The sequence below is a fragment of the Mauremys reevesii genome, linkage group 11 (assembly GCF_016161935.1).
Source record: "Mauremys reevesii isolate NIE-2019 linkage group 11, ASM1616193v1, whole genome shotgun sequence".
NCBI classification, from domain to species: domain Eukaryota; kingdom Metazoa; phylum Chordata; order Testudines; family Geoemydidae; genus Mauremys; species Mauremys reevesii.
The window spans coordinates 43,409,646-43,437,542 of record NC_052633.1 but is presented as its reverse complement, the minus strand read 5'-3'; the positions used below and the strand labels follow the sequence as shown (position 1 = coordinate 43,437,542).

Sequence of the window (27,897 nt, the reverse complement as noted above, 5' to 3'; positions counted from 1 at the left end):
AACTGGGGTTGAGGACAGAAAGATACAAATGAGAAGGTCTATCAAACCAAGCCAGAGTATTTTTAAAGGTTTCTAATTAACAATACTGTTTTAAAAGGTAGATCTCCAAATATCATCTAACTGAGGGAAATACAAGTTGAAACTATGGAATGATCTGACTTATTAAAAACACAGTATATTTATTCTGCAAAATAATTTAAACAGAATGTTCTTCTGAGGTGTCAGATTGTTCATGGTAACTATAAAAAACAACCATGCTTTAAGCAACCCATTTATCTATAGTCATTTGAGTATTAAATAATAGAGCAGGCTAATTTGTGTTTTTATCCTTTACATCAGTGATTTCTTCTATATTATTTCCATGTTTCCTAATTATTAAAAAGCATTTACTAAGTATACATCACTATAATATCTCAGCTCACAAATAGAATGAATTACAACTACTCAATTTTTTTTTCATTAAGTATTGTGGTTTACATTTAAGGAATCATTTTTCTTATTTAGTGTTGCATTCTAGAAACAGGAAAATATCAGCACTTATTACAGTAAGATGCATACTTAATTCTCTCCGGAATTACCGGCCACAAAACACTTACAAACATTGTATGAAAAATGAGATCATTCTAGCTAATGAAACCAAAAAAGCAGACACAAGTTTTAAAATATAAAAAGAATTAAGTGTGTATATAGTATCGACAACCAATAGGAAATTAATCTTTACAACTTCTGCATGTGTACTGTTGGCAGAAGGTTGTAGCTGATTTAGCACTTGTGCTAAAAACCATCCCTGTTCAGAAAAGCATTTAAATAGATTTATATGTTTGAGTGCTTTGCTAAACAGAGATAAGCACATGCTTATGTGTTTTGCTGAAGTGGAGCCTTAATTAATTTTAATATAAAATTTCAGACACATAATATTTTCTCTATTTGAAAAAATGACAGCACAAGCTTCTTGCATGTACATTCACAAATCTGCTTTGGCACAACTAAAAAAAAAACCCACGAACTTTCAGGAGACTCCCTTGTCATGTTTAGTTCCAGGACTGATTGCTTTTAGGCATTAATTTGGTAATTTTGAAATAAGCACTGTAAGTCCATTGTTACTGATGTGATGATGAAAACTCACCCTTTTTAATTTGGCAGCAGCTTCTCCAGAGCGGATAGCAGCCAGCAGACTCTGGTGGATCTGTTCTGGGTCAGAGCTCTGGAACGTTAAAGCAGTTTCTCTCTCAAAAACAGAAGTTGGGTGGTCAGCTGAAGATTGCGCCTGGCTGTTTTGTTCACTGTTTGTACAGTTACTTTTCTATTAGGGAAAAAAAATAAATAAAAATGAAAAAAAATTTCATTTGAGTGAGGTCATAAATGGATATCTGAAGCAGTCTGGCCAAATATTACAGCACTGTACCTCATTCTGCATTTTGCTTCATGCAAGATTTCTGGGAACAGCCTTAATTTTGTACTTTCACTTTGCAAGTAATTTATGATGTGATGCGATGTGATAGCACCCTGCTGAGGATGCCATAAAATAGCATCTGGGAATTACACCTGGGTTTTGAACAAGTTATAGGCCATAAGGGATTTAAGGAACCTTTTTTACTGTTAAATATGGGGAATTTTCTCCCCGAGAGGTCTATAAAATTCTCCACATAATTATCTCTCGTAGTTTAATTAATATCAAACAAGTTTATTTCTATGCCTGCACGTTCCTTCTTAGGACTACAAAAGCCTTAAGAAATAGACAGTTACAACCACAAGATGAATGGTATAAGATTTCCAGGAATATTCACACTGTTAGATCTGAATTCATACTCTCAACTTAATCATACAAAGACACAGATGCCAGCAGGGCTAGAATTAGGCCATTGCATAGTATGGATGCCTCTCACAAGCTACCCACTTGCTCTCCAAAATCTCAGCTTTTACTTTATGCAAATATAGCTGTTATTGTTGGGGGGGGAGGGCGCGGAGGGACCACCTTCAAAATGTTAACTGAATGCAACTGATGCAGTGACATCTGCCTGAATTTGCAGAATATATGAAACATAGCTCAAATGTATGAACTTCCCCATTCATCTGAGTAGGTGTTATAGGCCAATTATGATACTTTAAACGTCCATGTTGATAAACATTTCTTTAATCATTAAAATGTTTTTAAAACCATACTATCATGAGCTACACAATTTACTCTGAGTGACAGCTCATTTTGGGGCCATAAGTGGGTAGACTTGGGAGAGGACCACTGCTTCTTCCCCACCACTCAAGAGTACCCAAATCCAAGGTGCACAAATAGGGCATTTGATTCCGTGAGGGAGCTGAGCCCAGGAAGCATGCATGATCCTACTCTGAATATCTGCACAATCTACTAACATTAGCATCTCACTGTAGCATCTAAAGTGAATAGATATTATATAGGGCAAACTTTTGAAGAGTTCCACTAACTCTACTTTTCTAGTTCAACCCCTGGATGCCAGTCAGGTTACAGAATACTGTTGACTTGTGCCAGTCATACCAGAAGATAATCTGCATCCTTACACATTTCCTGTTTCAATGTCCCTCAAACGATTATTCTGGGACATCACTCAAAAATTAAGTAAAAACAGTTTTACACATGGTACTTTTTAAAAAACAAAATCAACAACTCTGAATAGGAAAATAGGTATGCCTAGATAAACCAGATCCAGTTAATTTTTCTTTGCTTATAAATTTAAGAGACATTATTAATTATGGCAAGACAGAATTGTTTCTCAGCATTTTCAATTTTGCAGAAAAAATTTCATTTAATACAAGTATCCTGTATAAATGCCGTACAAGACAACATTACTTCTTTTTCATATATTCCACTGAAATGTTGTACATGGTGCTGTTACAGCAGAATGTACACCTATATGTTTATATGCTATTAATCCAAAGCCTACTAATATTTGTGATCTATTCAAAGTAGGGACAGGGTGAATTTCACTCTTCTGTGAAAGATACAATGATTAATGTCCAAAAAATATTAAATTTTGTAAAAAACGTACCTTATCCATCATATTGTGTTGTGAACCTCCTGTTAAGGTCTGTAAAAATTGGTTCACATCTCCTGTGGAAGTTGCTGAGGATAGTTCAACAGGAGATTTCTCTTTTGATGGCTGGCTACTGATGGCATGTGGTTTACTGAATGACTGTGATCTTTTGATTGCCGATGAGACAGCAAGAGCAAAGGGGGATGGCCTAGAACTGGAATATGGTTTTGGAACGGCAAAAGTTCTAAGAGTTCTTAAGTTCAGTGTTGCTGGCTGACAGGAGGGAAAACTCAAAGGTTTAGCAGTTTTGACAGAAGTGGAAGCGTCAATTTTTTTCTCATTATCAACCTCTTCTTCATTTAATTGAGCAGGGAAATTATGTGTTTTATGTAAAGGAAAAAAAGACTGATCTGATGATGTCAATTTTTTGTCTCTCTCTGTATTCGTAGCCTCTCTTTGAGTAGGACTAGTAGCAGCACTGACACTTCTAGCAATTGCAGATGTTACATAATGACCTGAAGCCCTTCTTTGCATCTGTAAGTAAAAAGAACTAGGTTTCATTGTAGGACTCAAAACACTTGATTTTTCTTGAGTCTCAGGTGAAGAATTTGTGTTACCTGAGCTTAGCATCAATGGAGTTATGCCATTGCCTATATTGGGTTTGGAAGCCTCTGTTTCTATTTGCTTGCTTTCAGTAGTAACCCGAAGTTCAGAAGTTGAGACACTGTTAGTAATTCTGTTAGTTTTGTGCAGCTGATCATTCACTGCTAAAGCAGGTTCATATTTTAAACCAGACTCTGACTGACTTGTATTTTTTGAACCACAAAGAATTTCAGTTTGCACTCCAAATTCTTTTGAATTCTCTGACTGTGGGGACATTTCCAAGGTGACTCCATCCTGATCCTTAATGACTGACATAGCATCTGACTCACAATCTTTCAATATTTCCAAGGATTTTGGAGGCACTATTTTATAAGTAGTCATTCCAATTTTGGGGATATATTCTCTTGTAATTTCATTAGAGGGTTTAGGTTTAGGTTTGAAGTCTTGTCTATAAAGTGGATAACCTTTAATAGGAGAACTAATTGCACTTTTTGGAGCTCTCTCTGATGGGGTAAGACCACTGTCATTATCATATATATTACTTTGATTTTCTATGGGAATTGCTTTGTCATCCACAGCTTCTTGTCTCTGATGGTTGAATTCTGTTGAAACTTCTACAGACTCTTGCATCTTGTTCATCAACTGCAAAGGTGGATTGTCTATATCCAAATTCTGCATGCGGGCTACTCCTTTGAAGGTGGATGACTCACAATCTTGAAAGACAATCATTTCACTTAGTGTAGTCCTGCCACAACTATTATCAGATGGAGTTGTCTGAATTGCAACATCCTGAGTTTTTACTATCTCCATGTTCGTTTGATTTAGCTTCCGAATTTGTATCCCTAGATTCACTTGAGGATTATCATCCTGATTTGTAGAGATGTCATTTTTATACTCTTGGCAGTTTGATAGTTTGTCGACTTCAAGCTTATTTTTTTCTCTGACATCTGCTGTATTAATTTCTACCATCTTACATTGATTTTCTTTTTCTCCTGTGGTTGCTGGAAGGAATCTTGTGCCACTATGATCTTTAAAAGAAAAAATATTTCTAAACTAATATGAATATCAAACAGCCTGACTTTTGTTTAAATCATGAAACTCAATACCCAATACCCCCATTTCTTCTAGAAATGGTTCCTTAGAAATAATAAACTTTCCCTTATTACACCCTTTCAAGACATTAGAAAGGTATTTTAGCTTGATTAATACTGGTAATTTTTTCAACTTAATATTAAATGAAAAATACTTTAATACTACTACCCACTGAGGGTGTTGGTGTCGTGGATAGACCAGATGGCCAAGTTTGTTTAGGGATCACTTAAGGTTTTGGGGCGGGGAAGGTGTCTGAATTTCATCCCATTATATATAAGGTCTAGCTCATAGTCTATAAACTGGTAAGGACTATTCAAGATTATATCCTGCAATTCTTGTTTGGTCCCGTGTCTCTGCTGTTTGTGTACCTACTATATTTCTTCACATAAAAAGATGCAATTTGCCATACGTTTCTAGCATTTCTACACTGATGCAGTTAAAAATATCTGAGCAACACAATTATTGCATATCTGTTTTTTCAGGAGTTTATATTAAAGTGGCCTATCTTAAATTTTGGGAATATGAATCACATCTGAGCCTTTCCAAAATTCACCTTAAAACCCATTATTATAAAATTAATCTTAAATTCAAATGATTTTTTAAAAAATATCTCTCCCTGATGTATTTTATGTGTATTAAAAATAGCAGTTTACTAGTTTTAAATTATTTGAATTATAAATATGAAAAAACAAAGATGGGATTAATAAAAACACTCAGTCATGTATCTGAAGGAGTGCAACAATTTAAGATTATATATTTGCAGAATTTAATGTGTGTATTTGTTACACTACAAGGATAAAGTAATGGGTTCATGAAATCATGAAAGTAATGGGTTCTAGGGGAATGAATTATCCATTTCTAGAACTATGAAAGAGCCTTTGCTTCCCTACAAAACAACATATTTCCACAAACACAATGTCATAATGCAGTTTTGTAATTAAACCTGATTTTCCTCTTAGGCAGGATATTTGTGATAAATTCAAAAATTAACATATTAGAAACCATTATTGGGATATTCTACATTGTTCTAAACAATGTAATGCAACAATGGATTACAATGGGAACAAGAAAAGATTAATTTATAGATTTTGTTCAGAGTTCCTCAGTCAGATTCATGACATGATTTACAAATAACTTGCAACACAAACAAAACACAGTAACTGAGCATCATTTTGGTCATTTCATTTTCTCGTCTTTATCATCAAATAGTTAATGAATATTTGCAGGAATGCACCAATGTTGTCTTCATTAGATTCACAAAACGAATTCATAACTGACAAGATCCTCCTCTATGTTCACACAGACATGAGAAAATCTTTAACTGTTTCAGAAAATCAATAGAACTTCAGCAATCTCGGATGCATAACTGGCAATTATTTCATCAAGTTCACAAAACCATTAATTTCATCCATCTAATGCAACATACACCATAAGTCTGAGGGCTTGTCTACACTACCCGCTGGATCGGCAGGCAGCAATCGATCCAGCAGGGGTTGATTTACTGTGATTTACTGTGTCTAGTATAGATGCAATAAATCGAACGCTGAGCACTCTCCCAGAATGAGGAGCACAAGTGGAGTTGATGGGAGAGCGTCAGCTGTCAACTTACCGCAGTGAAGACACCACAGTAAGTCAATCTAATTACACTGACTTCAGCTACACTATTTATGCGGAAGTGTAGACAAGCCCTGATTGTCTCTGAACAAGCCATTATGGGCTGTTAAATCAAAAGGGTGTTCATAGAATCATAGAATATCAGGGTTGGAAGGGACCTCAGGAGGTCACCTAATCCAACCCCCTCTCAAAGCAGGACCAATTCCCAGACAGATTTTTGCCACAATGAAGCCACTATGGCCAACTCTGTTTATACTACACACATGAATGATGGATCCTCTTCTGTTTGTTAACAATAATCTAAAAGTAAAGTTTACTACATGTGTACTGGATAACTAAATCTTTGCATTAACACCTCAAAAACAAAATAAGCTCAAATTCAGGTTTACATCTAAACATCCTGGCAATAGCAACTTCCACAATTAATAATAATCCAACTGACATGACTTAAGGAATTTAGTTTACCATCATTAGATACTCTCATTCCTGTATATTTCAAACAAGGTGCCTGTCATTTCATTTGACACTATTAATCTTGAAATACATCTTTTCATCATGCCAGTAAAGCCAGAAATAGCTAATTGGGGGAGGGGGTTGAGAATTTTTTTCTTGAATGTTTGGCTCTTGCAATACCATTTGACATCATAATTTAAAAAAAAAATCCTGTTGCTAGATTAGCAACATAATTCAGACCAATATAATTTCTCTCTTTTAGAGAGATCATTCTTCTGCTGCACCTGTCTGCTTTAAATCTCTCACTCTGAAGGTTTAGCATAAAAGACACCATCTATCCAGCAGATTTATTCTAAACAGGACTTCCTTCAGAGCCTGCCAGTGCAATTTAATTGGCTGGGGAGTGCTATTAAGCAATATGCTGGGAAATCTATGTCCTGAGTCACACTGCAGTTCAATTACAATCAATGTGCTTTTGCAATGTAAAATAAAGGGTTTCTTTTTTTAAATTACAGAAACTACAGTGTCTTACTTATTCTGAAAGTGATTTCAGAATGTGAGCCATAGATTGATGTCATGAGATTCTGTAACCTAGGACTGGAACAATTTCTTCTATATTTGCAACAATTTTGAAGTATCAAGACACTACTGTATTTGAATGTGTGTGCATAAGTAGCTTCTATTTGTATTAAATGTCTGTACTTCATAAAGTGGTTTGAGATGCTTTTGAGTATGAAAGTTCTATTAACTTGGAAACCAAAATTCTCCTCAAACTTTCGTTACAAGTATTTTTCTTAGTCAGAATAACTCACCATAAATTTTGTTTGGATCCAATATTCCCAACTTCTTGTCATTTTCAAATGTAATTTGTTCACCGTCTATCTTACTGTGTGGTCCTCTGCAAAAGGACAGCACCGTACATTACATATGCTAATATCTCTCATTTCAGTAAACACACAGAAAAGATGTACAAGAACTGGCAATGTTCTCCAAAGGCAGATGGAGAAAACTAATCAAACCTTTCTGCCAAACACTGGAAAAATTCAACAGAGATTATTAAAAAAATTGAGAGGAAATGCTGCTATGATGCTTTACATACCACAGTGCATATGCAGTTTCTCTTTAGTGCAATGCTATGTGCATTTTTTTTTGTTTTTTTACTTCCCTCCCCCAATTTATTAGGCCCCGAGTAACCTCTGCAAGTTGATGAGCACACAACTTCCAGTGAAACCACTCAAGATGTTCAGGATCCCACAAGATCATGCTCAAAATGTTAATTCTTTTGTTGAGGTAAAAATGACCACCAAGGTAATTTTCTGGATGTTGTCCATTACATTGTATATACAGTATGTTGCCTCAAAAGGGGGAAACAAATTGAACCCCATACATGAATATCTTGCAATTATAAAACCACAGAGGATTGAATTTGTGCAGTGCATACTTTTTCCTTAAAAAAGGACAGATAGGATATTTCTCAAAAGTGTAAGGAAAATGTTAACAATATCAAGAACAAAAAAGAAGTAGGAGCACAGCATATTACTAAACATTTTGCAAGTGTACATAATTCTTCTATGCTCAAAACATAAGGCCCACAGGCTGACAGAACTAAGAGCAGACCTGGGGCTGGTCTAATACACAATAGACCAAACTGGCCCTCAATAATCCTGGAAAGTGGGGAGTTCAAGAAGTCCTACAGTCACCTTGGCATTCTCCTCTAATAAGCTACACTAAGCAGAGCTTTGATACAGCTGAGAGTCGAGCACAATGTTTGTCCATGTAGAACACAAGTTTTTTTCTCTTACCAAAAGTAGTGGCAATTAGGAAACATGTTATTTTGTTAGCTAACAAGCAAATTATATAGTGTAGCTGACAGAGTAGGGATTTCTGCAAGGCCCTCTTGACCCCAGACTGACTAAAAGGAATGTGGAGATCAAAGTCAAAACTAGAATTCGTCAGGAATTTTTCAGCAAAAGTTTTTCCATTAGAAAATGCTGTTTTGTCAGAACCAAAATATTTAATGGAAAAATACCAATTTCAATTAAACTTTCATCAGGACAGGATTCTCAGGTGCAGGATGGAATTTCTCATCAGAAAGAGACCCATTCCAAAATACCCAAGAGCCTGGTTGTTAGACCACTCACCTGGGATGTGAGAGACCCAGGTTTCAGACCAGGAATTCAAACCTCTCTCATATCCCAGCTGAACAACTACTAGGCTACTGGCTCTTCTGGGTTGTCTCTCTCTCTGTTTTTTCCGCCCCCGCAAAAACCTGAAACAGGTCTGGGGTTCAACTTGATGTGGAAAAGGAAAATTTCTGAAATCTTGAAAAAAGTTTAGTGGGATGAGAAAAACCATGTCCTTCCCAGCTCTCATCAAAACCCCTCACAGTATTTATGGAGGTGACTGCATGCTACAAGTTCTCACAGATGTTCACTCCAGCGCAGTGTTTTTAAAAAAAAACAACACCTTTTTCCAATTTAAATTGGGCAGAATGGCCAACTTACTTCCCTCGGGGAACAGAGGAATAGTAGATTAAATGAATATTATGGAACTTCTCTGGCCAATCAGTTTTCATTTCCAGCAGGCACTATTTTATGGTAGAAGCCTGCTGAGTCAGGCAGTTTATTATACAGGCTGAAGAGCAAAGTCAGACACTGCAGAGGCATCAGAAAGGGAAAAAATGCTAAAGAAAACTGAGATATTTACATCTTTCCTAAGTAAAAGAAGAGAGAATTAGCAGTGTTCTCTGAGGATAGATGGATAAAACCTGTGTGTAAAAGACAAGAAAACACAACAATGAATAAAAAAACCTGAGAATTATGACCATAAAAGTGGAGAGCATTTATCCAGGGAAGGCCATTCTTCCTGATCTCCCCAAAATTGTCAGCATAATATTGTAGCAGTCCTTTGTGTTGTGACAGCTAACTGACCAGATTTCTAGTTTTCATACTTTTTTCAATGAAAGTGACTGTTGCTTAAATAATAATTAACAATGAAAGAACATTTTAATCTATTGTCATTTCTATTACTATGTGAAACCTGAACATAGCTACCTTTTATTTAGAAAGTGAGGAAAAGTGGGCCTAAACAGACTAGCCTGGAATGTTTATGTGGTGATGTTTTTAACCACATTTAACTATTGTATAATGAACTTGTTATATTAGAAAAGAAAGGAAATGAGAGTTTAGAAATATTAATCTCATGCCACTTTCTTAGAAATCTCTATTCTGTTCTTTGCAATGAAAAAGTATTCATGTTCTTGTTTATTCGTTCTCCCCCTTTCTTTCTTACCAAGAGTACTTACTTGCCATCTGTGCTCATATTTTCTTGTTTTTCTTCCTTGGAACTTTGAAAGTTATCTACAGAACCATTGCCAGGAATTGAAGATGATGAAGCAGAATCATTTTTTTCAATATCTAGTGGTACATCAGTAGAAATGAAGGAGGCAGAAATCCCTTGTGTCATAAGAGAGGTATCTGCACTTTCACTTTCCTCTTTGTGCTGTATGTTCTTCTCTTCCTTTTCACTGATCTCATCCAGGCTATATTCAGAGCAAATTCCAGCTGCACTCACAGAACAATCACCCAGAGTGTAAATATTAAGGGACAAAGCAAGTCTAAACATTTATAATTAAAATAGTAAACTGAAGAAAATTTTCTGAAGAAATCACACAAAACATTAAAGTATGACTCAAAGTTTAAATTTCTACAGGATTTACTATATAGTTCTTTCCTATTCAATTAGACACATTTCTTTATATCTGTGAATGCTACAGACAACTTTAATTTGTTTAAAATGAGTACTGAATTAATTTTTTAAAAAAATCTGCAGTACTTAGCAATAAACATACTACTAGAAAAATATCAATTCTATGTTAATCAAATCACTATTATTTTTTTCTGATAAATCAATTTGTTATTCTCAAATTCAGCTTTAAAAATTCAGCTTTTTAGATCAGAAGTAGTATGCCAGTTGATTTAAGAACAGATACAAGACCCAAACCTAGTCCCAATCAGCTCAGTGGTGATTTGCCACTGATTGGCATGGGACCCACCAAAGAGTTATCAAAACTTAGCTGTAATACCTTGAATTTATCAAAATTTAGCTAAAAGAGTACTCTGATATTTAGCATATAGGGTCGTTGCATATGCTACAAACAGAATTCAACAAATATGTAATATTACATGAAATGCATTTTAAAATGTAACAGTACTTCAATTAAAATGTAACTCAACAAAAATGTGTAACTATCAACTTTGACCAAATACCATATAAAATACCATACAAGACATAATAAAATTTCCAAGGCTGGGGTGCCTAAAGTTAGGCTCCTAAATAAGGCTATGCAAATAACTAATTTTCCATTTGGTGGCAGTTATTAAAAATGGGGGAGGGCAGAAATTGTTTCAGATCAACCCCAAAGTGATTTTTTTCTTTTTTTGGCAGCAAAAACTGAAAAGTCAGAATTGTTTTGTTTCGGGGCAAGCAAAAACCTTCATTTTGATTTTGGGCACTTTAATAAAGGAAATTGAAATTTGGAAATTAAGGCCTAGGTTCGCAAAACAATGGTGGCGCATCCCTTACACTCAATAGCCCAGTGCCCTAACCACCAGGCAACAGAGTTATTCTCATGGTCCCTTGCTGACCCAATGAACATTTAGGTATTTCATACCTAGTGGAACAGTTTCAACTGGAGAGACTGAGGGACCCACTCCCAAATATCTTCGGGCTTAGGGCTCTTACGTAAAATGTGGGAGACCGGAGTTCAATTCCCTGCTCCAAAGTGAGTATCCTAACCAGCAGGCAGCTGGGTGTGAGGGGAGCACCCAGCACTGCCACCATGTGAATCTAACCTGACATTTCTAAAATTTCTTTTTGCTGAAACAATTCATGACACAATTTGGCTGACCTGAATCTGGATATTTCAGAAGAAAAAAAAAGTTTCACCCAGTTCTGCTCCTAAATTCAAGATTAGTCACCTAGCATCTCTGGAAATTTAAATGCCCTACGGCCCATTGACTTCCTATCCCAAACCTTTCTACAATTAGATGTCAATTAGTATTTTAAAAACATTAGTAAATAGACTTTACAATTAGCCTACTGGTTGTGTTGCTGCTGGTACTGTTTGTTATTCAAAAGATGTTAGGTTATACCTTGGAAATTTAGGAAAACAACTGTGGAATAATTATTCCAGAAGAGTTATTTTTGGTATAACTCCCCCACCCCAACCCCTGCACGCACACACACACATTTATTCCAAAAATAACGATTCCAGAATAGCTATTTTGGAAAATTTACAAGTATAGACAATCTCTAAATAAATGAAGGCTGTAAGAATGGTGACAAAATAGCAGCTGGGAGCTATGGGGGAAGTAACTAGTGGTGGAAAAAGTGAATCACAAGGATCCTGGCACATGCCTTTCTTAAAGATTAGGGAGAAATCACAAATTGTCCTTTCTCAACTAGCAGACTTACAACACCACAGGCTGGACAGCATGTTACCTTGTATTATTACAGAATTGTGTAAAGACGGAGAAAAGTTCAAATCCAGAACAGCAGTTTAAATCATAGCCTGTAAGGATAAACTCAAAATTGGAAGCAGCAAAGTTTTAAATAGTGTTAAAGGTTTCACTTACTCACATAAAATGGTCACTGCAGCATTAATCAACTTGGGGTTAAAAACTAATCATGAAGGCCAGAGAAGCACATTCTGCTATTCTATTCTATAGGATTTTATACTGTCTTCATCTCTGTAATACCAGAGGGCTTTCCAGTAGCTTGTTAGTCACATTGTTTAACTTCTGTCACATGTGGATTCTCCTCTCCCCAAAGAGAGAAAGATGTATGAAGTGTAGCATTTTGTTTTGGTGGGGAACCTCTGTTGGTGGCTTTTTAAAAAAATGTTTTTAAAAACATTGCTACATGTTTATGTTAAACAAGGTGAAAGTTGTTCTCCTTGCACCTGGAGCAAAACAGATGGTGAGATTTGTGATGGGCCTCATTTTTAGTGGGAATTTGTTCCACAGTTTTGGGCCAGCCTCCAAGAAAGAGTCATCTCCTGCACATATGAGCTTTACCCTGCGGGAGAAAGCTCCAATTTATCTAAGAGGCAGAGTTATTTGCCATGGTCCTCATCCTGAAGCTCTAGGCAATCTTTAATACACTGGGCACAGGAAATTGAGCACCCTGAAGGTAAAGACTGAGACTTTGATCTTGACTAGATGTTCTATGGGAAGCTGGTTTAGAGAGCACAGGACAATACGCTTATGGCAACTCATGTTGCTGGGGAGATATTCTGCAGGGTTGTGCATTAGTTGTAGTTTTCTAAGGGCTGTTTCCTTGGGCTTCATATCCAAGTATATTGCCAATGTGTAATCCAAATGCAAGTTGACAGAGTCATGCATTAATCAAGGCCAGATTATCCACCAGGATGGGATGGAGTCTCCTAGCCACCCAGAGATATGATGTGAGGTGCTGCTATGTGAGAGCTTATTATCAGCAAGGAATTCAAGAGCACTCCTAAACTACAGACTGAACTGGCCCAGTTTGTGGTGTGTACTTTGAAACAAAGGAGACCACACCATGAAAGCAAACTCAAAGTGCTTTGTTCTGCCCAGCAGCATGACACCCCCCCCCACACACACACACACGTCTTTGCCTCAGATTCAGCTTCAACTATCTTTTGGGGGGGGTAGGAGGGTCCATGAGCTGATCTCATCCAAGCGCTGAGCCATCTTAGTAGTAGTAGAATAGCTGTACATCATAAAGAATAAGTAGAGCTGTGTTATGTTTTCACAGTTACACCCATACACTCCTGGTGGCTGAAGGATCAGTTCATGTTTCCTGACTTTGTTCCAAATGCCTGGTTTTCTAGGTTTAATTTTTATCTAAGATTGAAGCCACCTCTCTTCTTTTTAACGAAACTGGTTTTGCATTGTGTGTATGTGATACACTATGTGATACGCTATGTCTACACTATGAACTAGTGGTGTGATTCCTCTGTTGTACACATACTGGCAGTAGCTTGATGAGAGCTAGTGAGAGTATAAATAGCAGTACAGACGCAGTAGCATGGGCAGAAGCATGGCTGAGCCATGTTGCATACGTACGCACTGGTTTCAAATCAGTTTGTACTCAGCACAGCTTAGCTGTGTCTCCACTCCACTGCCCGTGCTAGCAATGGTATGTTACAATTTATACTTGTGTTACTCTTGGGACATGTATGTGTACAAGTACAATTGTGTGTGTACAGACACAAACACACACACACACACACACGTACGTGCACTAGGCATTAAAATATACTTCTTTTTCCATTAAAGAATCTCAGAAAACCAACAAGATATTTAAAATGTATCTGTGCGGGTATATATGTTATTCACCAGAGCAAACATTAGGCTATGATGTTTAAACAATGTTCCTTTCAAGCTATTAACAGCCTATTGGGCTAAAAGGTACCTGAAGAGGTTTTAGTTGACAGATCAATGATCTTACAAAGTAAATCTCCTTTGGAGACATGGGTCAATAAGAGTACCATTTAAATGGTATACAATAATAGTCTAACATCTCTTTGCAAGCTATTATGCTCCAAAGTGTCAGAGATAGAGAGTTGCGTACTCTCATCATTCACCCATTATAGTCTATCACTCTTTTCAGTGCGCTGGCTACTGACCTAATGGACCTCAGATTCCTTGGAGACTTTACTGTGTGTTTTGTCAATAAGATTGCTACTCATGAAATTTAATTTTAAAAAATTGTAGGAAATATACAATAATTGTTAATTAACATGCAGATATTTTACTCTTCTTTCCTAAACCACGAAACTCTAATGGAACGATGTATGTTAGGCTAGAAAAATGTTCAGAATGAAAACTAAAACCATTATGGAAAGGAAGATGCATCTTTTTGTAGTTTTACAATGCAAAAATCATTCTAATTATTTTTCTTTTACATGTCTCTTCTAGTAGGTGTAATCCTTTAAAGCATTTTTCAGTCCAGAGTGGGCTTTTTAAAGAGAAAATAAACTTCTGAAAATAATAGTTTATAATGGATATGTTAACATGTTTTAAACTATACAGTGCAGTACCACTTTAATGAATAGCTAACAGAAGCACAAACGCATTCTATTACTTTCAGGAACAAAAATAGATTCCTTCAAGTGATCATTACATTGTGACTGGTATCTGGTAAACCTATTATGCACTGCTATTTTATTGAATGAGCAAATAAATTTAAGCAGCAGCCATTTGATATGATACAATGCAGAATATAACTGGGCTTTCCTCATGGGGTCCTGTAGAACCACAGGCCATGGAACTGTAGCAGAGCTGCATCTAAGTGGCATCCACTTAGAAAGTATTGACAAAAAACTCCATCATGCAACTTCTCCCAACATCTGGATGGATTGTAATGGGGCTTAAAAACAAAACAAGACATAGAAGCACCCGTGGACAACCTTCCCCCTCAGCAGGCACAGTCTATATCTCAGTGTTCATACTGGGCCTGTTCCTAAGCCCACTCAAGTCAATTAGAGTCTTCCCATTGCCTTCAGTGGGCTTTGGATCAGGCCCACTTGTATACCTCTCTACAGCTTTTGACAGTCAACCACAAGGTATTACTGACCAGTGGGAAACACTCAGAAGAATTAAAAGGCTACTTCCACTCCCATGAAAGGTCTTTGCTTTCCCATTTATCTAAATGATGCAAAGATTTGGGACCCTCGTAAACTAAACTCTAGATTTCTAGGAAGTGACAATATTAACAAATACCTTCTTCCACCTTCACTTTCCTAAAACATTTTGTCCCATCCTTATTTATAATGTTTTGGTAACTCATGCATTCATCATCTCCAGCATGGTGGCGTACAGCACAGATACTCTAATTCACTGTATCTGGGGTTGAAGTTGGAAACAGTGCAGAGGGCTCCAACTTGTGTAGAATACAGTAGCCTTATATCAGTGGAAAACGCAATCTTGAACACATCAACTCTTTGCTCTACATCCTCTATTAGCTCACAATCTGCATCTACTGCCAATTCAAGACCGTGTGGCACCAGTGGACAAGACCCATCTATCCATGACTTGTGTAAACTGCTGCATTCCTCTAGGGCAGTGTGGCTACTGAAACCCAGGAAGAATGCGCGAGAGCTAGAGTGAAAGCATTCTTGTTCAACAAGGCTCGGCTGCGGAATGAGCTGCTAGAAGAGATTAGGCTAGCATGCTGCAAGCCCTTACTTTATTTTTTTAAACGCTTTTTCATTATAACTTGAAAAATATTTATATTTTACAAAAGTACATATACCACAAGCAGAGCTTCCTAGAACCTAAGAAAAACAAAGAACAGATTATTCCATAAAGTTGACAGATCTAATTCACCCATGCCAGATTCAGGTACTACAGTGATGGGAAATGAAGAAAATCCAACATAGATCAAAACCCCTAAGATAGAAGCATATTACAGCTAAAGAAATAAGTCAGAGAGACATCTGACTGCATTCTTCATTTTAGAACTGAATTGTCTCATCTGTAATTGGATACAAATTTAAACAGGGAGAAAATTAAATATTTATACATGCTATCTGAAAAGAAAAGTTTATGGTATGGCATAATTACAGCTGATTTTTGTTCCCTACAGTGGCTCTAGAAGTAGTGAAAACTTCACCACCACATGCATTATAATATTGGTCTACTGTAAATTATCTATCCATAATATCCTATAGAAAGATATTACAACCTACATTTAGAAGGCATTTCAGTTGCATCAGGACAGTCAGTGTTACCAGTATGGTTAGTTTCATCGGTTACTTGCTGGAGAGTGTTTTGTTCATGATTGGCCGCATCTAAGCAATGAGAGGCACATGATGGCACTGTGGCTCTGGTTATATCAACTTTATTGCCTAAAAAGCAGTTTAAGAATAAGAGGGTTAATTAGCTTGATGTAATCTGCAGATTACACAAAATAAAATTAGAATGACAGCAAACAAAAATGTAACTAAACAAATTTCAAAGCAAATTAGTTATTTTTAAAGGAACTTTAGTAAATTATTTGTGAAGTTGAGCCTCCAGTAATACTCCAATTGTACTTCTCTTTTTATAACAACTACAGTTTATACTTGTTTAAATACACTTATCCTCAAGTTAAATTTTCAGCATATCCTTAAGGCAGCCTCCTTTTCTGCACCCAGATGCCAAAAACTCTTAGGTACAACTTAGGCCACCAAGACATTTTAGTACCTAATGTACCTAGTGTACACATCATTTATTCAGAAGTCCGAGTTACCTAAAATTCACCTGCAATTATTTGCTCACACAATTTGAGTTAAAAGTTAGAGGCAGTGTCCAAACGATCTGGTCCATGATTTGCAAGACATCTTATTTGCCTGAATAAGTTTTTTGCTAAGAATTTTATTGCTCTCCTTACTATTCTTTATAATGTAGGCACAATATAATGGTATGTGACCCCATGTACATGTCTGCAACCATATTTCCTCAGGGTGTGATCTTAGATCACAAACTGAACAGGGACAGAATCTAGTGAGCACTTGTGATTCAACCAATTACAGCTTTTTCATTCATGCACAGAACTACTCACATCACAACTTTTATCCAAGATGGTAACTGGTTAGTGACACAGCTGGCTTTAAATATTGTTTGTATCCAAATACATTATGGGTTCTTCTTGGTTGGTAACTGAGTTTTCCCCTTGCCAGAGGCCTAAGATAACACATGGGTCTCTGTATAACTGGTGTGGCATGCTTATGTTTCGCAGTCTAAATGGGAGTCCCTAACAAGGCCCATGTAACCACTTTAGCTCATCCTCCTGCTTCTAGTTATCCGTACAGTAGGAAATCTCAAAGTGCAGAGCCTCATATACTGCTAATGCCACTCCATGTGTGTGTTCTTAAGACATTTTATCCCCCGTTGAAACACTGAGATAGCAGTTTTCCCAGAATGCACTGATACAAAAACATAGGCAACACGGTAGTTATAGTCATATAAACAAGACTCATACTTGGTTATGTTGGGTGAGGAGGGAAGCGATGTATGGACATGACAACTGACCCAGACGCACACAACACAGGTGGTGTTCTCTTTTAAAACTATTTCATGAATGTCTAAATATTCTAGAATACCCACTAGGTATCTTTTTTTTTTAATGTAACACATAGTAACCAATACAAACGTCAGTTGTTTGTTACTATATCATGCAAAAGTAAAGCTTTTGTACTTTAGAAAGCCATATAAATACTTACAGGATTGGGGGCAGGGGGGCGGCGGGATGGAGAAATAGTATCCAGGGAAAATCTCAAATTTAAATGATAGTTTAAGACAAATACAATAATGGGCATGTAACATCTGCAGCATGACCTTTTTACTATTTCTCTTTATTACCGTGCTTTTACTATGACTGTTCTTGACTATATTTTAATAACATCTGGGAAGAATTACCTGTTGGAAACAGTACTTCTGTCTCTCTTTCTTCCACAATACTTTCTACAGGGGTTGATTCTGCAGATTCTGATGCTGAAACAAAGTAAAGAAAATGTTAACAGACAGCTCCCTTTTTAAATGCAATCCTTTATTTCTTTTACACCAATATTAACCTGAAACAAAACTTCTAACTTAGACTTTACAGATTAGTACGTCTAAGGAATGAAGTACTTTCGTCTCAGTGATTAAAGCTTATTGCAACCACAGCTACAGTACTGTCAATTCCATGGTCCACACACACCCACACACCCCTCTGTGCATTTCAGCTGTTACAATATTACAAACCTTGACATAGAACTGAAGTTAGAGGAAAATGTCATGTATCAAACATTGTCTTGTTTTCATCTGTCTTTTTACCTAAACATATTCTTAAATATAGATGTTTGACATGTATGTATGGTTTTACTTAAAAGTTCAACCAATAGGGTGACATTTCTTTAACATTAGTATTTAGCCTAGGTACAGTTATACCATCTTTCCATTTCTGCCTAGTTAAAAAGTAAAAAGATTACCAGTTCTTTTACTGTTGTCTCTTTGGTCTTGTGGTATTCTAGAGGGTGGAGAGGGCGCTTTGCGCTTAGTTCTTCTCAAAGAGGAGTTAACAGATGATGTGCCACTGAGCTGCAGAGAACCTGTTCTCACTATTCCTAGTCTCAACTGACCCTAAGGGGGGGGAAAAAAAATCAAAAGAACAAGAGTATTCTGAGAAACAGCAAGAAAAGTCTGATTATTGTACTGCAAAATGTATACCTGAGATAACAATCCTCATCCACTATTAACCAAAATTGAAACAACTTGTTAAGTTTCTAATAGTTTCTCTGAGCAATACTTTCAACCTATTCCCCAGGGGAAAAATAATCAGAAAATGGTGGAGCAGTAAGTGAGGGGAATTATATCTCGTATAGTGCTGGATAGTCAAAAATGTATCACAACAGTGACAGTAAACAAAATTAGTTGTCACAAATGTTAGGAAGAGAGTAACCTGGAACCTCTCACACTTTTAAAAAAGCCCATGTCAGAAAACTTTGATGGGGAATGTTCCTAAATATGTTGTAATATGGTGTAAAGACAGAACTGTAACAACAACATTTTAACAAATATTCTAACAAAAATAGGGATTTGGCTCTTTGCCAGTGTGCACACAATATGAAAGCATCAAAATACACAAAGGTATAGGACATCTGAGGGGAACTTTTTAGTTTATACCAGTGGCTCGCAAACTTTTTTACTGGTGGCCCCTTTCACATAGCAACCCTCTGAATGCGACCCCCCCTTATAAATTAAAAATACTTTAATATATTTAACACCATTATAAATGCTGGAGCAAAGCAAGGTTTGGAGTGAAGGTTGACAGATCGCGACCCCCTCTGTAATAACCTCGCAACCCTCAGTTTGAGAACCTTTGGTTTATACAGTAAGTTGCTATGGCAGTCCTGTACGCACTTTAAAAAAAGCTGTTCAGTTTTCTTATCACTAGTTCAGCGTCTCAAAAGATAGCTGCCATAATTTTGCCTGCCATTGTAACAGCTATTAGCCTGATACTGAAGTAACCTTGTAGCTCTACATCTCAGAGTGATTACTTTCAGGATCCCAATGATAAAGAAATATGTTTCATCTCTAGTCACAGATGCCCATTCCTGTAGCTATTTTGATCACTATCACTTGTCTATTTGACAGCATAATAAAATCCAGAAATCACATTCATTTTATGGTAGCAGAATCTACACTTGAGCCAGACCCGGGGGTCATCTTCAAAGGACTTTTGTTTGTGCTTCAATTAAGCGGTCTACTTCATAAAGCAGAATATGAAGAAGCAGAACTGGAATAAACAGGATCACAAATCTCTCTTTTACTGATGATCCCTCCATAATTCAAGAACCCATTGACAGCAGAATTCTTGACCTTGTCAATACCCATGGAGTAAGATGCCTTTCATTTATCAAGCTACCACTGAACAACAATTGTGTCTTAAAATAAGCTGACATTTGTTCAAAAAAATAGGATTTAGTGCCAACTTCAAATAAGTTTGTCACAGTACTATACATGTGTAATTTTTTTATTTGATAAATTTTGTTTAAAAAGAGGCTGAGTGAATATCAATAGAGAAAAATATGGTGCAAAGTTTGCTTCAGTATGCATATAACACTTTGTGTGTGACACTGTTGGCTGCTATTAAAGGACATCCTAACAAGATGGCGATTATTGACACATTAGGACAGAGCCACTTAGCGATTCACATGAATCGGCACAAGGTTCTCAGGTTGCCCCGAGGACAAGATGTGTTAGTCTTACATGGCATACCCCAACTAGATGTCCGTTACAAAGAGGACAGTAATTAATTGCTCTCCATGTTTATCAAGGAGAAGACAAGAAGTAACAGACTTAATCCACAGCAATGGAGACTTAGGCTATATTAGCAAAAACTCTCTCACTAGCTAAGTACTGGATAGTTAAGTACTGGGATAGGTTATCAAGGTAGGTTGTGGAATCTACATCATTGGATGAACATTTGTCAGGAATGGTTTAGGTGTACACATTCCTACCCCAAGACAAGCAGATAAATTAGATAACCTCTTGAGGTCCCTTCCAACCTAAATTACTATGATTCTATACCTGGCTTTAAGAAGTTAATATAATGGGATGTGATATTGAGGATGGATAGGGCCTTCTAGGCATGCAAATCTGCCTAGCAGGCAGCTGGATTTTGTGAAATATGATTAGTGTGCATGGAAATGAGGCCAACAGGAGAGCATCTATAAACCACATACCTCTTACTGTTGTTGGAAATAAAGGAACAAATTCTGCTCTCATTTCCACCCATGTAAATCTGGTATAAAGGGAAATTTCTTAAATCATGAAGAACTCCAGTTACCGAGATGTGGTCCCTAGCTATATTCCACTGTGGGTACACATGCTCCATGCACCTGAGACCAGAAGAATCTTGCAAGCAATGTCTGTTGGTCTGTGCCAGCGCCCTTGCTCTCCTCATGCTCTGTAACTAGGGTATAAAAAGGAGTGCAGAGCAACTGCCTCTCCAGTTCCTTCTCTCTCTCATGAATCCAATTATGATCCAGAGCAGAGGGGAAGGAGGGCTGTTAGTGGAATACACATAGGGACCACACATCTAGAAGAACTCCAGTTACTAGTAAGTAAGTAAGTAAGTAAGTAACTTCACTTTCTTCTTCAAGTGCTGGTCCCTATGTGTATTTCACTGTGGACGACTGACAAGCACTACTCAAGCGGAGAGGCTCCGAGGAAGCAGGCAGTAGAGAGGTTTGAAGGATTACTGCCCCAAAGGATGCATCATCTGTGGAGGCTTGAACTAAGGTGTAGTGTCTCATGAACATATGGATAGAACTCCATGTTGCTGCTTTGCAAAGTCAAGAAAGGGCACTCTTGAACCAAAGCTACTGAAACTGCTGTCGCTCTATTAGAATAAGATGTCGCTATCTGCAGGTGAGGGAAATGCGCCAACTGATAAAGTGGTATACAGCAAGAGACCCACTTAGATATTCTCTGAGATGATATGGTTTGTCCACTCACTCATTCCTCTGTAGCAATGAACAATCTAGGTTACTTTTGAATTGGCTTTGTTCTTTGCAGGTAAAATACTAATGCACATCTTAGGTCAAGGGAATGAAGCCTCTGCTCCTCATTGGTGTCATAAGGCTTTGGGAAAAGACAAAGATAAGCATATTGAGGGACATCTGCTTTTATGTTTAGGAGAGCCTGTCTCCTGTTCTCATAAAAAGACCCCAGTAAAAGGTCTTTAGTTCCGCTCGATCCCACTCCTGGTGCTAGGAGGCGCACATCTCAGCATCTCTGGATGATGTACAGAGGAGTGCCCAGTCCCAGCTCTGGGGTCTGGGGTCTCATTGCACACTCCATGAGGCATTTCCTAAGCTGGAGTTCTCACCTCTGTCAGGTTTGGCTAGGAAAGGAATGGCAAATACTGCACTTAACAGAAATATGAGCCTCTCTGAGGCAACAAACAGCAGAGTTAGCCATCATAGCTGGAAAAAAACAGCAGGGACAGGAGATGCAGCTTTTAAATCTCATTAACCTGGGCATAATCTAAATCCTGTACCGGGAGCCAGGGAGACTCCCTGGGGGAACTAATTAATCACTATAGTGAATAAACTGTACGAGCACTATATACAGTTAAAACTTTATAAAACTTTTGAAATATTTACAGGTTGAGGACAAAAGGCTCAGCTCTGGCACTGAGGTTCCATCTCAGGCTATGCAATAGTAAGAAGGAGCTGAAGAGGCAGTCAATCTGTACTGTCCCTTATATCCTCAGTACAGAGCATGAGGAGAGTAAAGGCACAATTATGGACCAACGAACACTGCTTCACAGATTGGTCTCAGGTGCATGGAACACATGAATTACCCACAATGTAACACACACAGGGAACAGCCCTCAAAGATGAACCATGACTTCAGTGGAGTTACCCAGGATTTCCACAGGAGTAAACTGGTAGAATTTAGCCCATTAGGATTAATCAAGTATTGATGCACTCAACATAGCAAAGAAAACTGGGAAATACCGAAGTTGTACAATCATTGTGGGTTACTTTACTTCCATGTGCCTCTGTTTCTCCTCCCACCCTTTGTTTGTCTTCTCTGTTCAGACTGCAAACTCTTTTGGGCAAGGGCTGTTTCTTATTATATGTTTGTAAAGGGCCCAGTCCCGTGGGATCAACTCTTAAATTTATGTCCTGCAGGTGCTAATACAAATAACGAATTATAATAGTCACCATCAATGCCCCAGGATGTACTGATTTTAAAGGAACCACTTTCTTAAATGTCACAGAATTTCTTCTCCTTGAACTCCTCTCGAGTGGCTAAGAAAATGTTTTGTTGTAAACCAGCACTGCTTGCAAATTTGATTAGACAGTGGAGCACTGCCTACTCTCCCCAGTAGATTGGGACACTGCCTACTCTCAATGAAGAGGCAAGAAAAGACCAAGACAGACTGTTACTTAATTTTACACTGGTAAAGAAAAAAAAATATTTTTCTCCTCTTCAAACGACAAAGCTTCTCAGCCAAATATAAGACAAAATTTAGAACTTCTGTTAAACAGCGCTCTCTTGTGGTTTTTTCATGTTAACTGGAAATGAAAAGTATTGTGTACAGGATAATTAGACTAATGGTTCATTTGAGAATTTTTGTTTACAGGACTAGCACCAAATTCTAGGCCTATTTTTCATTCAGCATTTCATCTTTCTGGCATGCCAGTAGTCTAATTTATTTAAAAAGAATGCCTTTTATTCCAGATTCAAAGCACAGCGCAAAATACAAATATGCAGTGTCTTAATTTACACTGACACTTTTAGCCTCGATCTTTAATTGGACTTCACAACTGACAATCTGTGCTTTACCAAGATATTACCCAATGCATTAATTTTCTCCCAAAATTTGTTGGAAGGAGTTCAGTATACACTCAGATAACCTCTCTCATAACTTCATTCAAATGCATTACTATACAAGCAGACAATTTTACTAAGATAAAACTTTAGTTTAGCATCCTTGTGCTTCCTGTAAGTTAAATGTAGTTCCCAAGAGTCCCACTTGTTTCTAATAATTTAGATTGGAAGATTGTTTAGAAGACTATTTTCTTCAACAACACATTAAACTGTATTTTACTACAAAGGATTAAGCGAGGCAATTTAGAAATGACAAAAAATCCCAATCCCCTGTGTAGTTAATGGACATATTAATGTAAGCCAGAATGTAAGTAAGTATGTAAGCTATTAACTCAATAGAACAAGTTGAGGCTGGAACTCCTATTCATCACTCTCACTGTTTAAAATGAAACATCCTTGTTACAAAATAGTGGTTTTCTTTAAGCATATGTGCAGCACCAGTTACTTTAAAGTTAAGCAATGTACATGTCTTTGGAGGATCAGAGCCTTTGTGATGATTATATAAATCTTTGTTGTCTGGCTATTATCCAATTGCTACAAATACTTTCTTCTTTCTAAAATAAATTTGACTTCTAATCTTACTCATATAAAAATGTATTAATAGAACATTGGTTTATTTTATTCTATTTTTAATAATACAGCCAATATTTTGGAAACATACCAGGATATTTAAAATGTATCCTTCAACTGATACACTTATCTCCGTGTGAAATATTTCTTGTTTCACTACTATATGCTCAGAAAATAGGACTTTTAACTTATATTGTGTAACTATTTTTGTTCCAAGCCTCACCAGAAATACTATTGCCTCAGATACTCTTAATCAGTGAAACTTAATTGGGTGGAGAGGTGGAGAAGAAAAAGTTTAACAATAACTCACCTGTTCATTGTCATCAACACTACTAGATTTCACAACACAAGATGATGCGTGTCTCACTTGGGTATGTTCAAGATCCTGTGGGACACTTTGAGATGCAGGCATTGGAGGCAGGGGTGCTCTTCGCTTCTTTGGCATTTCAGATGGCAATGTGTTAGAGTCGTACTGCTTGGAAATCGTGTTAGATCTGTTGATAAAAGTTGGCCTGGGTTTGCTCATCAGTGGAGTTGCTGGGGCACTGGCAGTCTTAAAAGGAGGGGAAGAGATAATCAAACATTCTGAAAGTATTTGAACCAGCAAACCTGATTGTTCTGAGAATATATTTAGACATATTTTGCTTAGAAAATGCCATCTTACTTGTTCTCGTTTCTTCTTACTTCTCTGAAAAAAGCTGAAAAATCCTTTATTTTCTCTCTCCTTCAAAGTGTCTGGGTTTTGAGACATTTGGTAGGAGTCTACAACAGAAAATATTAATTCTAGATATTTATTGCAGAGATTATTTTTGGTATGTTTGGTATATCCTTCCAGCAGGCTGGTAGCAGAGTGTGTAGTAGAGAAAAAAATATTCTGTATGAGTAGCCTTTTGAAAGTACAGTTTGAAAAAGCTTCCTGACATTGCCATGTTTTTTACCTTAATTTTTCTCCTTAAGCAACCATAAATTAGCATGAATTTTACTTGCCAGCGATGTAAAAAGTGCTCCATATCAGCACTGCACTAAATATGATCAATCGTGTTAGAGAAAATTTTAGTTGCAGTCAATTAAAATTTTAGACTTCCATGTACACTGCCATTAGGGTGACCAGATGTCCCGATTATATAGACAGTCCCGATTTTTGGGTCTTTTTCTTATACAGGCTCTTATTACCCCCCTAACACTCCCGTCCCAATTTTTCACCCTAACTGCCATGTTCCTGTATACTTTATTCAGGTTCTTGAACAAAGAAGAAAACTTTCTATGCATGTAGTGCTTGTAAATGAGTATACCATTTTCAATTAAACACAAACCTATACACACACACACACATATACACACACACACACACACACACACACCCCTAAATGAAGATGTGGCACAATGGTAACACTCCGACATCTCAGTGTGAAGATCACATCATAAACTAGGTATGAGCCATTGGTAAAAAGCCATCAAATCCTTGCTAAACCTGGGAGTAGTGATTTTCACTCAGAATTAGGATTCTATAAAGCAATTTATTATAATCTAAAAAGTCTTATATCCTGTAGGAAAACTAAATGTTTTAAATGCACAAAATATTGACAACCAATGCCATATACAGATGGGATAACTACAGGTTAATTGATGATCAACCACTCTGAGTGCATAAGGCATGTGGAGGGTGCAAGAAGCTCTTTCATTCTGTATTTCCTTTAGTTTTGGAGAAAGATCCTCCCCCACAGATCATGTACCCTTTTAACTATCCAGCCCCCCTTAATTCATAGCTTCTTCATTCTGCAGACCACCAGTAAAGATACCACAGATGTTATATGTGAACCACAAATGTCATATGTGCAGTGCACACATCCTAGGAAAGTAAAAACTCATGAACACATGGTGTGCTAAATCATGCAACCAGAAATCCACATTAAAATTGGATAGAGAACAATACAGGAAAATTAAATGCAAAAATTGTGTATACACATAGTATCCATCTACTCACTTCTAAACACCACTGTAAAAAAATTCAGTACTTCTTGACTTCACTCAACTAAGTACATTTTATTTCCAGACAAAAAAGAATTTTTTCAAATATCTCATTCAAAAAATAGGTAAAAAATTACATACTAATATATATGAGTGTATATATTTCACAGTTCCAATGCGAAGAATTTGTAGCTAAGTGCTCATTGTTATTAATTGCTAAATAAAACCTGTGTTCAGATGAATGTAGCAATGAAAATCTCAAGCAAGCCTCACAATCTTATTGTGTACTCAGGGTAATGTTTAAGGCTGTTTAAGAAAATGAACCTCCAGAGCTAGTACTACCCTGTCACAGACTTGCCTATTTAAAAAACAAACAAACAAATAAAAAAACCACACCCCCTTATGGGACATAGGGTACTCTTCATCACAAAGGTGGGGCAAGTGTTCTCAGGGCAGACAGTATGGTAATAAGCACTGTGCTTAAAATAGTCCAGAATGAGAGCGCCTCAGGGCAACTCTATACTTAAAACGCTGCATCAGCATAGCAACACCGATGCATCTGTGCTGCTGTAGCGCTTTAATGAAGATGCTCTACGCCAACAGGAGAGTGCTCACTTGTCAGCCTAGTTAATCCACCTCCCCAAGAGGCATAGCTATGTCAGTGGGAGAAGCTCTATCCTATTGATTGTTGAAATCAATAGGATACCTAACATTGTAAAACAGTCCTCAACATCAGTAAGGGTGGCAGAATCTTTTAGTAAAACCTTTTAGTAAAAAAAATTTTCAAATCATTCATTGTTCAAGGGGCTCCTGAAGAACATTCTTTTGTGGTGATCAAAGAACCACCATAAATTAAAATTTATTGAAACACTGTATGATAGGCAGGGTATCAATTTCTGTAATGATAATTTATGCAAATCTGACACACATTATAGGACATGAAGGTACTTGTTTACTTGCAGTCTATAAATGGCAATGTCTGAATGACAACTTATCAGCTACAGTTTATATATGTGCTCCTATTTCACTATCTAGCTCAGTAAAACTTACCTTGTAAAGATGAGAAATTGAAGTCAGCAGCTGAAGTGGCTAGAGAAAGAAAAATGGTAAATTAGTTATAATGATACTATTTATTAGATACAGAACCTAACTGTGGTTGAGGGAAAGCTGCAAATTACATATGAACACTCTCATCTGAGTTTCCAAAAACAGGAAAAGATAGCAGGCCCCTTTCATAAGAACAGTTTTCCCTATCTAAAACTAACCACCACCTCAGAATTTGAACTAGTATGACAGTGAAATGCACACAAATTTATATCAAAGACCAGAGATGCCACAATCTGTACATGTGCAGATTGTGTTCTAGAGCACATCATATTAAAACTAGCACATTTGTTAATATTTCCCATCAGTAGCAAATCATAGCAATCCTCTAATAAAATCAATCCATCCACCTGCCCACCCTCCTAGATTGTTTCTAATTGAGAAGGGAAGGAAATTCATTTTGGAGAAAAGTTCACCATGGGTGTTGGCTTCAGGCAATTGCTAAAAGGATGCTGATTTTAAATTACCTTTATAGCCCCAGAACAAACTTCAGTAAAGCAACTGGTCATCATTAACCAGGGGAATAGAAGTTAAATAGGAAGTTTAATAATAAATAATATTTATGGTAT

General features: G+C 37.0%; 1 protein-coding gene across 4 annotated transcripts in view; it reads right to left on the bottom strand.

Annotated features, from left to right (window-relative positions):
* The window catches only part of COBLL1 (cordon-bleu WH2 repeat protein like 1), a 142,393-nt gene that overhangs the window by 3,858 nt on the left and 110,638 nt on the right, over positions 1 to 27,897 (bottom strand). For all 4 annotated transcript variants that reach the window (XM_039495802.1, XM_039495800.1, XM_039495803.1 and 1 more), the window contains exons 5-14: positions 27,275 to 27,313; positions 24,921 to 25,018; positions 24,567 to 24,809; positions 18,769 to 18,919; positions 18,215 to 18,289; positions 16,504 to 16,662; positions 10,072 to 10,330; positions 7,580 to 7,665; positions 3,021 to 4,636; positions 1,127 to 1,303 (exon numbers count right to left, since the gene is read on the bottom strand). In XM_039495802.1, coding sequence (XP_039351736.1) covers positions 1,127 to 1,303; positions 3,021 to 4,636; positions 7,580 to 7,665; positions 10,072 to 10,330; positions 16,504 to 16,662; positions 18,215 to 18,289; positions 18,769 to 18,919; positions 24,567 to 24,809; positions 24,921 to 25,018; positions 27,275 to 27,313 — 2,903 coding nt within the window. The remainder of the gene's footprint in view (positions 1 to 1,126; positions 1,304 to 3,020; positions 4,637 to 7,579; positions 7,666 to 10,071; positions 10,331 to 16,503; positions 16,663 to 18,214; positions 18,290 to 18,768; positions 18,920 to 24,566; positions 24,810 to 24,920; positions 25,019 to 27,274; positions 27,314 to 27,897) is intronic.